The 13,352-nt window shown below is 42.3% G+C and overlaps 3 protein-coding genes across 8 annotated transcripts in view; 1 reads left to right on the forward strand and 2 right to left on the reverse strand.

Annotated features, from left to right (window-relative positions):
- LOC135334123 (ankyrin-2-like) overlaps window positions 1-10,171 on the forward strand; it is a 61,913-nt gene extending 51,742 nt beyond the window's left edge. The window contains exons 26-28 of one of the 3 annotated variants that reach the window (XM_064529179.1): window positions 8,672-8,874; window positions 8,929-9,039; window positions 9,787-10,171. In XM_064529179.1, the coding sequence (XP_064385249.1) occupies window positions 8,672-8,874; window positions 8,929-9,039; window positions 9,787-10,082 (610 nt within the window). In that variant the 3' untranslated portion in view covers window positions 10,083-10,171. Of the gene's footprint in view, window positions 1-8,671; window positions 8,875-8,922; window positions 9,040-9,786 lie in introns of all 3 variants that reach the window. The other 2 variants (XM_064529178.1, XM_064529181.1) reach the window with 2 other exon arrangements.
- Window positions 1-13,352, reverse strand: part of LOC135334167 (selenoprotein K-like) — a 148,615-nt gene that overhangs the window by 52,907 nt on the left and 82,356 nt on the right. For 2 of the 4 annotated variants that reach the window (XM_064529248.1, XM_064529247.1), the window contains exons 2-5: window positions 4,344-4,428; window positions 4,212-4,286; window positions 4,034-4,120; window positions 3,202-3,750 (exon numbers count right to left, since the gene is read on the reverse strand). In XM_064529248.1, the coding sequence (XP_064385318.1) occupies window positions 4,039-4,120; window positions 4,212-4,286; window positions 4,344-4,428 (242 nt within the window). In that variant the 3' untranslated portion in view covers window positions 3,202-3,750; window positions 4,034-4,038. Of the gene's footprint in view, window positions 1-3,201; window positions 3,751-4,033; window positions 4,121-4,211; window positions 4,287-4,343; window positions 4,429-4,482; window positions 4,830-13,352 lie in introns of those variants that run through there. The other 2 variants (XM_064529245.1, XM_064529246.1) reach the window with 2 other exon arrangements.
- On the reverse strand, window positions 10,393-13,350 carry LOC135333062 (uncharacterized). Its single transcript, XM_064527993.1, has 12 exons — window positions 13,232-13,350; window positions 13,117-13,173; window positions 12,938-13,064; window positions 12,800-12,889; window positions 12,618-12,748; window positions 12,503-12,565; window positions 12,404-12,440; window positions 12,182-12,356; window positions 11,353-12,135; window positions 11,043-11,115; window positions 10,868-10,996; window positions 10,393-10,591 (listed from the first exon to the last, which is right to left on the reverse strand). The coding sequence occupies exons 1-12, from the start codon at window positions 13,287-13,289 to the stop codon at window positions 10,521-10,523; spliced, it is 1,794 nt and encodes a 597-aa protein (XP_064384063.1). The 5' UTR covers window positions 13,290-13,350; the 3' UTR covers window positions 10,393-10,520.

Consider the following 13,352-nt stretch of genomic DNA (forward strand, 5'->3'; position numbering starts at 1 on the left):
CAACAGTAAGCCCCATTGTGTACTGTGTAACCTCTTGATTTCAGCCCTGTGTGTGTGCGTACCTCAAGAACCAACAGTAAGCTCCATTGTGTACTTTGTAACCTCTTGATTTCAGACCTGTGTGTGTGCATACCTCAATAACCAACAGTAAGCTCCATTGTGTACTTTGTAACCTCTTGATTTCAGACCTGTGTGTGTGCATACCTCAATAACCAACAGTAAGCTCCATTGTGTACTTTGTAACCTCTTGATTTCAGCCCTGTATGTGTGCGTACCTCAAGAACCAACAGTAAGCTCCATTGTGTACTGTGTAACCTCTTGATTTCAGCCCTGTGTGTGTGCGTACCTCAATAACCAACAGTAAGCTCCATTGTGTACTTTGTAACCTCTTGATTTCAGCCCTGTATGTGTGCGTACCTCAAGAACCAACAGTAAGCTCCATTGTGTACTTTGTAACCTCTTGATTTCAGCCCAGTGTGTGTGCGTACCTCAAGAACCAACAGTAAGCTCCATTATGTACTTTGTAACCTCTTGATATCAGCCCTGTGTGTGTGCGTACCTCAAGAACCAACAGTAAGCTCCATTGTGTACTTTGTAACCTCTTGATTTCAGACCAGTGTGTGTGCGTACCTCAAGAACCAATAGTAAGCTCCATTGTGTACTGTGTAACCTCTTGATTTCAGACCTGTGTGTGTGCGTACCTCAAGAACCAACAGTAAGCTCCATTGTGTACTGTGTAACCTCTTGATTTCAGACCTGTGTGCGTGCGTACCTCAAGAACCAACAGTAAGCTATTGTGTACTTTGTAACCTCTTGATTTCAGACCAGTGTGTGTGCGTACCTCAAGAACCAACAGTAAGCTCCATTGTGTACTTTGTAACCTCTTGATTTCAGACCTGTGTGTGTGCGTACCTCAATAACCAACAGTAAGCTCCATTGTGTACTGTGTAACCTCTTGATTTCAGACCAGTGTGTGTGCGTACCTCAAGAACCAATAGTAAGCTCCATTGTGTACTGTGTAACCTCTTGATTTCAGACCAGTGTGCGTGCGTACCTCAAGAACCAACAGTAAGCTCCATTGTGTACTTTGTAACCTCTTGATTTCAGACCAGTGTGTGTGCGTACCTCAAGAACCAACAGTAAGCTCCATTGTGTACTGTGTAACCTCTTGATTTCAGACCTGTGTGTGTGCGTACCTCAAGAACCAACAGTAAGCTCCATTGTGTACTGTGTAACCTCTTGATTTCAGACCTGTGTGCGTGCGTACCTCAAGAACCAACAGTAAGCTATTGTGTACTTTGTAACCTCTTGATTTCAGACCAGTGTGTGTGCGTACCTCAAGAACCAACAGTAAGCTCCATTGTGTACTTTGTAACCTCTTGATTTCAGACCAGTGTGTGTGCGTACCTCAAGAACCAACAGTAAGCTCCATTGTGTACTTTGTAACCTCTTGATTTCAGCCCTGTGTGTGTGCGTACCTCAAGAACCATCAGTAAGCTCCATTGTGTACTTTGTAACCTCTTGATTTCAGCCCTGTGTGTGTGCGTACCTCAAGAACCAACAGTAAGCTCCATTGTGTACTTTGTAATCTCTTGATTTCAGCCCTGTGTGTGTGCGTACCTCAAGAACCAACAGTAAGCTCCATTGTGTACTGTGTAACCTCTTGATTTCAGACCAGTGTGTGTGCGTACCTCAAGAACCAACAGTAAGCTACATTAATAGTTCTACGCACGTGCTGTGGAATATTCTGTCTCTTTGATTTCAGACCAGTGTGTGTGCATACCTCAAACCAATTGCAACAGTAAGCTACATTAATAGTTCTGCATGTGCTGTGGAATATTCTGTCTCTTTAATTTCAGACCAGGGCTCTAGGGTTAGGGTTAGGGTGTGTGCATACCTCAAGAACCCACAGTAAGCTCCATTAATAGTTCTACATGTGCTGTGGAATATTCTGTCTCTTTGATTTCAGACCAGTGTGTGTGCGTACCTCAAGAACCAACAGTAAGCTACATTAATAGTTCTGCATGTGCTGTGGAATATTCTGTCTCTTTGATTTCAGACCAGTGTGTGTGCGTACCTCAAGAACCAACAGTAAGCTACATTAATAGTTCTGCATGCGCTGTGGAATATTCTGTCTCTTTAATTTCAGACCAGGGCTCTAGGGTTAGGGTTAGGTACGGTGTGTGCATACCTCAAGAACCAACAGTAAGCTCCATTAATAGTTCTTCATGTGCTGTGGACTATTCTGTCTCTTTGATTTCAGACCAGTGTGTGTGCGTACCTCAAGAACCAACAGTAAGCTCCATTAATAGTTCTACATGTGCTGTGGAATATTCTGTCTCTTTGATTTCAGACCAGTGTGTGTGCGTACCTCAAGAACCAACAGTAAGCTCCATTAATAGTTCTACATGTACTGTGGAATATTCTGTCTCTTTTATTTCAGACCAGTGTGTGTGCGTACCTCAAGAACCAACAGTAAGCTACATTCATAGTTCTACATGTGCTGTGGAATACTCTGTCTCTTTTATTTCTGACCAGTGTGTGTGCGTACCTCAAGAACCAACAGTAAGCTCCATTAATAGTTCTACATGTGCTGTGGAATATTCTGATTTCAGACCAGTGTGTGTGTCTAGTACAAGCCCTCCTAGAAACAGTGAGTTCCCTTGGTGATAGCAAGCTAGGGTGTGTAATCCGCTCGCCTTAAAGTACTCCAAAATATGAGAAGAGACGAAATTGCTAGTAAAGTGTTTAAACATTGCCTAGAGAAGGAACAATGAACTGTACACTTGATTATAATTATTGTTATTTTAGCATTATTTGTTTTGTGCCTGTTATTTATGAATCGGTTTGCTTGTATTATAATTTGTGAATGTCTTGATACATAATTTGTATATAATTATGTGCAGTACCAGTAACGTATTTAATTATTATGATGGTTATAATTATATATCCCCATGCCATGCACGGATTGTTGGCTGTGTATATTGTTTATACCTTATATCACCTCATGTATTAATATTCTGTCTACATTCCTTGTATGTACCGTTACATTCTATTATAGCACCAGCCTCGGTTAGGACGCCCTCTTTTATAACGCCTATAATTATACTACCATATAAAATCACGTACATTGTTTTTAGAAAAATAATTATTTTTTACTGGTTCTATAATTAGAACGATTACGGTATTCATGTATAAGTATACATTACCCAGCAGGTCACAAATTGTTAATTGTTAATTCATATAATGCCAAGACACAATAATGTCATCAGCTAGCTACTAAACACATACAGCTCTCAAAATGACAACTGAACGATCTACTAGTAGCTACACGATAACAATAATAAACTAGATAGCTGGCTAGATAATCACTCGCTAAAATGCTGATACTAGAGCTAATAGCAGACAACTCAATTGAAATGAGGTTAAGTTGAAATCGTTATCCAAAATTCATAGTCCAAATCGTTGCAGTAGGTGAGAGGGGGCTTTACTCAGTCTTGCTTGGTGGGGGTTCGGATTACTGTTGGGCCCAGGAAAGAAGTGTTGAACTATCAGCATTGCTCAGACTCCAGATACTTTAGTTCTCAAAAAGGTCATAGGTGGTGGTTGAGAGTGTGGTGTCCTCGGAGGGTGAGGTTGGGTCGGTGGTGCCACTGCTGATAGGGGGCTCATATCGGAGGTGATGTCATTACTGTAGAATGGAGCATCTGCTGACCACATGTTGGTGCTGTCCCAGTTAGGACTGGTGCTCTGCAGAGAGAGGGGGGGCATCATGATCAGATAATATACACAGTGTAGGTCTGCTAAAACATACAGTACATTATACAGTACAAGTTTGTGTGTGGTCAATGTACACTATAAAATCCTAACATGTGTGTATCAACTTTCTAACACAACACCCACACCACCCACACCACACACACAATACCTTCCTCATCCACCACCCACACCACACACACACAATACCTTCCTCATCCACCACCACACACACACACACCACACCTTCCTCATCCACCACCCACACACACAATACCTTCCTCATCCACCGCCCATGGGGGGAGGTCCAGCACCACCACCAGCACCCTTACCAACACGACCAATACGTCTCCCTTGATCAGCACTGCACACACAAAGGTAGGAATAATAAATACTAGGTAGGCATAAAATTGGCAACACAAAACAAAACAGTATAAGAGACACTATAAACGCACACTCCAGATCGCCTATAGTCTGTGCTGCGTGATGGTCCAGTAGCACTAGCTCCAGGGCTTATTAGAGTCTTGAAGCTGTGAGAGCAGGGAGGGTTGAAACACACTGGCATGATCAGGGTGTGTGTAACTTACAACAAGACAAAGAAGTTAATGACAGCCCAGAACAAGTCAACGATACCGTCCACACTCAGCCATGACCTGTTCTCAAGGACTTTACCTGCACACAGTAGAGTATGGAGTGTGTGTCAGCTAATATCACACTCACACTTACCTCCTGATAAATACACCATAGCTTCCTTGAATCTTCTTGTATGGAACTACTTGCACCACTTGTACACGTACACATACTAGAACTCAGCTAGCTAGCTAGCTCTTCCATCTATTGTATGGAGACCACGCCCCTTCTACTGTGGGTGGCAGTAGAAAGGCGTGGTCTTAATCTCGTGAGGGCAAACAAACAACAAAGGGGCGTACCTGCTACCTGATAATAATGGCCGACATACTCAGTGCTGCCAGGGCTGGTGACTTGAGTGCTTTGCGAGATGCTATCAAGAGGGGAGAGGATGTCAACAGTGTGAAGGTAAGCTGGTTTGCAGAGCTAAAGCTGTGAAAGTCTATTTTTGCTGTCATGCTATAAATTTAATACCTACCCAATCAAAAGTTGATTTGGGCGCTGTAAACTACGCTCACTGCACACTCAGTTTGGGGCAAATGGTAAATTCCAAAAAATAAGTGTAACTATGATCTATCACACAGATGTGTTGTCAAAAGTTATTATTATGCTCTCACTCTTGTAGGATTGGTGGACTCCACTCATGGTGGCAGCCAGGGGAGGGCACACTGACTGTGTTATACAGCTGCTCTCCTCAGGAGCAGTGCTGGACCTGGCTAACAAGGTGAGTATCTGATACTAAACTGATGGTCTATAGGAGTTATAATTATACATGGACATTGCCTTAAAATCACCTCTATGCTGAATAATTGTTGACAAGCATTCCATGGAATTGATTGGGTTGACTATTATTTTGGTTTGTGTGGATTTTAATCTACCGTCACTCAACTACGAGCTAACTTGCTGAAAGATTAGAGTTAGTGTTATGTACTTTTGTGTGTGTGGATGGATGACGTCAGATGCAACCACTCTATTATAGTAAATATTGCCAATCCTTACTTTATTTGTAATTACAGCACCAACTCTGACTGAATTCCATTATTTAAGTCCTCCAACGGTTGCTGTAATTAAAAGACGTAATTATTTGTGATGTCAGGCTCAAGGCAGTCGGCTTTTCTTTTATTATGCACATGCATTTGATTTGTAGAGCTGCTGTAAAATACAGAGACGAAAAATCAAACCGTACAGTTGGTCCACTGCATACTGAAAGATTGCACTCAACACTAGAATAGCTGTGCGCTTAAGCGCCACCATAATATTTTTGAGGTTATAAAAGTTGATTTAGGCGCTGTAAACTACGCTCACTGCACACTCAGTTTGGGGCAAATGGTAAATTCCAAAAATAAGTGTAACTATGATCTATCACACAGATGTGTTGTCAAAAGTTATTATTATGCTCTCACTCTTGTAGTATAGGCAGACTCCACTCATGATGGCAGCCAGGTATGGTCACACTGACTGTATTAGAGAGCTGCTCTCCTCAGGAGCCGTGGTGGACCTGGCTAGCAAGGTGAGTATCTGATTGTGTTTATAGGCAGCATGTTTGTGACCATTAATTTTCATCATTTGGTAAATGAAATATTTGCGCATGTACTTACAATTATGCACATTGCCAGTATTTTAATTGTTACGTTTTGCTTATAATTTTACGCTTATCTTGCTTAATTATTTGTGTCTAAGTTGACGAACTGGGCTGCATACGTTTTCGTGGATATGTTGTACACAAATGAATAATTATGATACGTACGTAGCACTTAAAAAGGTTGTACAGTTTAATAACATAGCTGGATAGTTGCATTTTTGCTCTTTGCCAATCCCTTTCCTTTACTTTATTTATGGTCTATCGCACAGATGTGTTCTCAAAAGTTACTGTATGCTCTCACTCTTGTAGGGTGTCTGATTTGCTAAATTTTCTGTGACGTACATACGTATATATACATGCAGTTGTAGGTGTACTGTCATCATTGTTAAGTACATGTACTGACAATCACATGCATGACTGTACATTTCCTTAGTGCTTTAAACTGATGTCCCAGTCATTTGTACCTTAACAGATATCCCCAACCTCTTAATATGCAATTACCGTTGCCAGTATTGCTCTGTCAGCAAATTACATGTAATACGCATTAGACCACTTTACCTCTTACAATGTACGTCTCATCCCTTCATATCATCATCATCACAGTATGGAGAGACTGCTCTGATGGTGGCCAAGGAATCACCTCACTCTAACCCTTCAGTAATAAAGCTGCTGGAGGAAGCTACTGAATCACATGTGAGTCCATACCTCAATAATGCACACACTGATCACGAGTGTTTTAGTTTACATAATTATGTACATGTTCATCAATGAAATAACGGCATCGTTTTCTTTTCCCGATTTTTGATTATTTTCACTGATGAGCTCGTACTTTTCTTTGATACAGTAATACTGTCAGTGATGTAATTTAGTGGTCTTAACTGTATTACAGTTCCAATATTACACACACCCAAACAAGCATGAATACCATTACATGTGCCCCCCCCCCCCCACACACACACACACACACACAGTCACGTCCACAGTCTGTTCCAGTCCTCCCCAGGAACTGGACTGTTGTAACTGACACAGAAACGTGAGTGGCTATTGCACAGTTGAGTCACTAGCTTTATGAATGTGAGTCAAAATAGGAAGAAGCCAGTCTACCAGAACAAGGCAGCAGGGGAAACCGTCTCTACACCACCTGGATGTAAGTGTGTGCTTGTGCTGTATCCAGCACATGGTTCTGTGTGTTTACCTCCTGTGTAGATCCCCTGCACCAAACCTCCACACACCCTGATGTCACTTTTTACGACAAGCCTCAAGAGAAGGAGTTCACCTCCAGTGGTGGTTATGCTGACTTTGATAATGGAGTTCACGTGACTGTTCCAGCTAATGCTGTCCCAGCAGGGACCTCTGTGGGCATTAAAGTCCAACCCAGCCTTGCCTCCAAAGAGGTATTTGTGATGCCTGAGGGCATTCAGTCTGCCAGTCCGTCCTACTTGATCTCTGGTGAAGGTCTAAACGGAGAGGTGACCCTGAGCATGGAGCATCATGTACGAGTGTCCACCCAACAAGAAGCTGATGACCTCCTCTTTCTCCAAGCTGACTCGTCTCCCAAGAGATCTGGTTCTCATAGTGTCTATGAGTACCAGAAAATACCAGAGGGGAGGTCGGAGTTCTCTCCTGGAGGGAACACTGGGAGACTGACGCTGGGCACACGGCTGAAGAACTTCTTCAAAATTGGACGGAAAAATAGAGGTTAATACTTAGAAAAATGAATGACTTCCAATTGACCGATTATATTATATGTACAGGCAAGACTGACAGTAACCTCTACACTGTCAGAGTCTACCGGTCTCCTCTACAAACAACTGAGGACAGGATAGCCATCATTGTAGTCAGTCTCTGTGGGAGCTTATACGCTAAGGTAAGATTGCTCAATTGAAATGTGCTCATTTTATGTATCTACAGTTTCTGGAGACACTTGATACAGTGTTGATCCCACGAGACTATCCTGAAGTGTCTTCAAAGTCAATTGACAGGACAAGTCAAGGACCACTGACGTTTGTTGATATGTGTGCCACTCTCAACATTCCCCCAGTGCTGGGATGGTCTGTGGAACTAGACAAAGAATTGGTAAAATGTGAAGTTGGACATACTCTTAAAATCACATTCTCTTCATTTTCAGATCTTGCGTAGTGGAGTGGATCAGCCTGAGGTAGAGAAGTACAGACCTGAGGATCTCCACGACTACCCTCCCAGGATAATCTGCAGGCTCTTCCCTGAGAAGAATGCTCCCAAGAGAACCACCTGTACCATCTCCTTGTCAGGACTACTGCCACAGGTCAAAGTTCACCTATCATTGAAAATACCCACCCCCAAAGTTGCTGTGGATACTACTAAACTACAGGTATTCACGTTTGTATAGTGTAGCCTCTTGAAATGGTGTAGTGGGTACCTTTGGCAAACTAAATTTGGTTTACCCCTTTAAATATATAAAGGCCTTTTTGTTAAATCAACTTGCACATGTATAAGTTAATTAATGCACACACAGTTTTTGTTTACAATGTACATTGTAGTTAAGTCTCATTCCAACTTGTTTAGGAGGCCACTGATGAGTTGAGAAGGTCTGCCCTGGCAGTAAGTGACACACAACTTGGCTCTACTGTGAAGAGTGTAGTGTCTCTGATGGAGAGAATGACTGCAGCTCTGAGGTACCACTCAATTGTCTAGTGGAAGTCTGATTATCACTTTTTTATTCTAAAGGTCATCTTCTCTGAGTGAGCTGACAGCCCACACTGACTCCATACGGACAGAGATAGCGTCTGTCCTTGTAGTGACCAGGAGGGTTGTCGAGGAGTGCACAGTACAGAGCATCAGTGAAAACATGGGAGCCAGTCTCTCTAAGATAGAGACTTTATCTCACCAGCTTTGTCATGTGGCCAAGGTTAAAATCAGATACTGTCTAGGTGAGAACGTGTGTTTATGATATCAAGTGTTAGCTCTCATTCTCGTAGGTACAGACCAGTCAGAGGAGACAGCTGCTCTTGTTGACCTGGTGGAGAATGGAGCTAATCTGTTGAGAGCTGTGGACTGTCTACTCAGGGACATCCACACACTCAGTGGAGTCAGTGGTGAGTGTACATTGTCAGCTGTGTATTGAGTATTAAAGGTACCTACCTATTATGTGCACATTGTTAATCCTCCATTGTTCAATACCACATTCCCTATTCTTGTGTACCGTATAAGCTCTATTTAAGGCGCCACATCAAAAATAGTTACGTTGGTAAAGGTGGCTCTATTAGGAGGTCGGTTTCGAGGCTGGATGGCACGTCTTTAGAGGGGTGCGTTCTAATTAGAGGTAAAACAGCTTTGCAAAATGGACTGTGAATGTAGAAATCCTGCAGCAGTTTTTCTGGTCTTCCAACAAGCCTATGCATAGGTTGCACACGAGAGGTACTGTGGTTCGTTTTGGCTTGAGGGCTGCCCAGATGTGGAAGAAAGCTAGAATTCTGTGATCTGTTTGCTCATTTTACCTCAACGCGCACGCGTTGAAAATAATTACTCACACATGTGGAGCTCCATTTAGAGTTTCAAAAATTACTTTGGAGGCTTCATGACGCATCTTTAGAGGGGCGCCTTAAAAAGAGCTTATACGGTATACTGTAAGCCGTGTACTGAGTCTGTTAGTCTGTTAGTCTCATTTCTTGTACATTGTGTAATTGTACGTGTGCCATAATCCTTTCCACTTCCTCCTATTGTGTACTACCAGCCATATACAGTGTATTGTACATGTACTGAGTCTATTTGTTCACATTACATGTACTTAGGTCTCCAGTGTGTGGGCGTATCATGCTCTAACCATTTCCTCTCTCCTGCAGGTAACGCTGGCTACAGTGTGCTGGTGAGCTGCAGTGAGAAGATAGTCCAGTCACTCTCTGAGGACCCGAAGGCCTTGGCCCTCCACCTCCTGTCAGCTGGGCTCATCACTTTATCTATTCTTGAGAAAACCAACGAGTTGAATGAGACCAAGAGAGAGAAGGCCACCAGACTGTACACTGCCCTGCTGGGTGTGGTCAAACACCACCCCCACAAGTACCACGAGTTTGTCTCCACTCTCAGACTCAACCCACTACACACTGACTTGGTCACACAATTAGATAGCAAGTACAAGTAGTTTGTCCACACGTACATTATTATGTGTACCCAATAATTCTTTTGTTATTGAGTCTTGAATTTTATGCTGACGTCATATAAATTATTGTTATAAAATTTAATTCTGAACTTGATCTGATTGCATGGAGGTATAGCCTATAGCTTCAGCTCTATAAAAGCTTTAATTGATTCCAGGCCGCTATCAAAAATGGGCCTGCATGGGATTAATTATGAGGCAATTCTCCGCAGGCTGGGTCACCCCTAGCATGCAATGCAGTACATGTACAGTGTTAATAACAAATTAAATTAAAGCAATTGATTTAGCGGTTGAAATAAGATACAGCACAAAGTGTCTTAACACGACACACACACGTATATACATGACATTAACAATGGATAATAGTCTGGTAGATAGCTAGTTGTAACTGTTTCGTTTGTTGTCAGGTGTAGCCATTAGATATCAAAAGAAGGAGAACGATGACTCACCACTGGCTGTTTCATCTCCCTCAAATAAGAAACAGAAATCTGTGTCTGTGTGTGTGTGTGAGGGGGTAGGTGCATGGAGGAGTCATCAAAAACAGGTTTTTTTTTAAAACAGAAGATTTGGGCCCGAAAGTAATTGCTGATCTAAGCACACCATATAATTATTGTAGCAAAAACAAACAGCTACTAAATGGTTTGAAATTGGACGTTCACAACACAAGTTATGGACCATGAAAGTCAGCATGGCAAAAAGCAACACAATTTGCTACTATGTACAGCACACGCCATAAGCTGCAATAACTCATTTCTATTATAAAAGCATACCTGTGGCTCCAGTGGTTGTCTTGCTGACGTTAGGTGCCTCATCTTGTGAGAACAAGTTGAATCCTCCTCCATCATCATGAGCAGACTCTGAGCCTAACCTAGCAAACATGTCCCCAGTAGCACTCGTATCTATGCAATGAGTGCATTGTCAATAAATACATGGATAGTGAAGTACCTGGCTGATTCCCTAGTCCGGATAGAGAGCCTTCCATTCCATAAAACAATCCATTGTCATCTTCTCCAGTAAACTGCAAAAGCGTGTGTGGGTGAATGAGTGGGCATGCATGAAGACTACATGTATACATTACTGCAATAAAAATTATTGTATATATGTAACAACACCGAGAGAGTGAGGAAGAAAAGGGGCCTGAGGCAGTGGGGGATAATGGGGAAAACGAGAGAGTGCATGGGGGACATAATTATACAGGGAAGAAAAAGGACAAAACACAAATGAAATGCACGCGATGAGCATCATACTGACATACCTCAAGTTGTTGCTGGTCATTCACAGAGCTCTCCTGATAGTGTCCAGTCTGCCCAAAGTCACCAGCATAGTCTGTGCACTCCTGACCACTGTCACTGGTGAACAGAGTAGCAAATGATGTACTCTCCTGAGAAGTACTGCATAACTCAAAACCACCCGACTCCTGCTGCAATGTTTGATTATCCATTTCAGCCACAGAATCTTGAATTTCAATGCCTACATTATTTGTTGCTTTTGATAGAGACGATGGTTGCATGGGAGCTTGGTTATGTCCAGCTTGTGGTACAGTGGTAGTTGGTGTTTGCACTGCTGATGAGGACTGACTTGTCGCTAAGGTTGATACAGTAGGCCTAATATTCGGTGTACTAAGAGTCACTTGAGGTGTTGACCTGGCAGTGGGTGGAGTGAACGATAGCAACCTTGGCCTCTGTTGTACTGGCGTGTGTAATAGAGGTATGGACGGTCTAGGAGGTGTACTAATGGCCAGGGTGGGGATCTGGAAGTTTGAGCGAGGTCGATTAGTAGGTACTTTGAACACTGGTGATTGAAATGCTCTGGGGGATTGTGATATGGAGGCTCTGATAGCGGGTACACGTGAGGGCATGGTTAGTTTAGGGATCTCAAGTTGGTAGCGTGCTCGTGATGGAGTGCTTTGTTTCGGTGGTACTGTCAATGGTAGGATTGTTGGTGGGAGTATTCCAGGAGTACGTGGGCGTTGGGGTGTGTGGGTTGATTGAGTAACCATAGTTACAGATGTAGATTCCTCAGTGTCCATACGATTATCCTGTACGTAAATAATAATCATAGCAAAAGATAAAATTAATTATTACCTGTACTACTTTATTCTGACTGTCTCGTTTCTCTTTTTCTTGTTGTTTTTTCATCTCTTCAGCTTTGATCTTCTCACGTAGGACTTCAATATCTTTCTCTAGTAGAGTAGCTTGCTGAGGGTTGCCTGTCGTCATTTTCTGCCTCACTTTAGTTGTCTCCACATGAAGCTCAGCCCTGTCAAAGATAGTAATACAATAATGTCCATAGCAAAGACAACCTACATTTTGAGAACAAATGCGACCAGGGAAGTTCTCTCTCCTATGGAAACAAGATACAGTAATATCAGTATATATACAATGTACATAATTATATACAAGTACCTTTTTGCTTTAGAGCAAAGATGGCTTCTTTTGTTTGGTTGATGTTCGTTTCCAGAGTTGAATCTACAGAGAGGCAAGTGATAAGTAGCAATAAACAGATTGTCAATAATCTCACTCTCTTGGCGAAGATTGTTCAGCTGTGTCTCAGTTGCCTGGATGCCCTGAGCTTTCTCTGTGCTGTTGTACTGAACTCTGTATCTCTCCCAGACACTCTCATACTTGGACAAGGATTCATTTTGCTCCCATCTGAAAAATGCAGTCTCATAATCATAATTAATTAATGCAACTTGTGTGTACTTCTCTGACTCCACTTCTTTCTGTGTTGTGAGTAGTTTCCCCTTCAGTGCATCCTCGTGATCAGCAAGGACAATAGCAGTGCATTTCAAACTTTGGTGGATTAACTTTAATGTTGATACAAGCAATGGAAGTCACTACCTTTCACAGTTGTCTCTGTTGATGAGGAATTGCTTGTGGAGTTGTTTTGCATGCTCGTCCAAATCACTGATTGTTTTCTGAAACTGGAGTATCTGCTTCTGCTTTTCTTTGAGTTGAAACTGGCAGGCTAAATAAAACTCAGAATAATTATTTTATACGACAATTTACAATCAGTTTACATTGTGCTCTTTCTTGCTCGGCTTTGATAGCCTTCAATTGATGGTCGTTCTCGAATTCTGCAAAACAAAGGAACGATTAATTTTAATACAATGAGCATAATGCATATAACAGAACCTGTATTCTTCAGTATTTGGTCTAAGCCAGAGCCAGCTTCCTGTGCAGAGGTAGCCATTATTGTATTACTATGACAGCATCCTCTTCCACTCCTTTGTTGCCTTCTTTGAGCTACGACAAC

Source organism: Halichondria panicea, chromosome 3 (genome assembly GCF_963675165.1).
Source record: "Halichondria panicea chromosome 3, odHalPani1.1, whole genome shotgun sequence".
Lineage (NCBI taxonomy): Eukaryota > Metazoa > Porifera > Demospongiae > Suberitida > Halichondriidae > Halichondria > Halichondria panicea.

Bases quoted from the DNA above. Each gene is read 5' to 3' on its own strand.
- LOC135333062 (XM_064527993.1), bottom strand. From the start codon at position 13,289: ATGGCTACCTCTGCACAGGAAGCTGGCTCTGGCTTAGACCAAATACTG. The intron at 12,566-12,617 runs GTGAGATTATTG...GCCTCTCTGTAG, and splicing joins GAACAATCTTCGCCAAGAGA to ATTCAACTCTGGAAACGAAC. The intron at 12,357-12,403 runs GTAGGTTGTCTT...TATCTTTGACAG, and splicing joins GTCGCATTTGTTCTCAAAAT to GGCTGAGCTTCATGTGGAGA.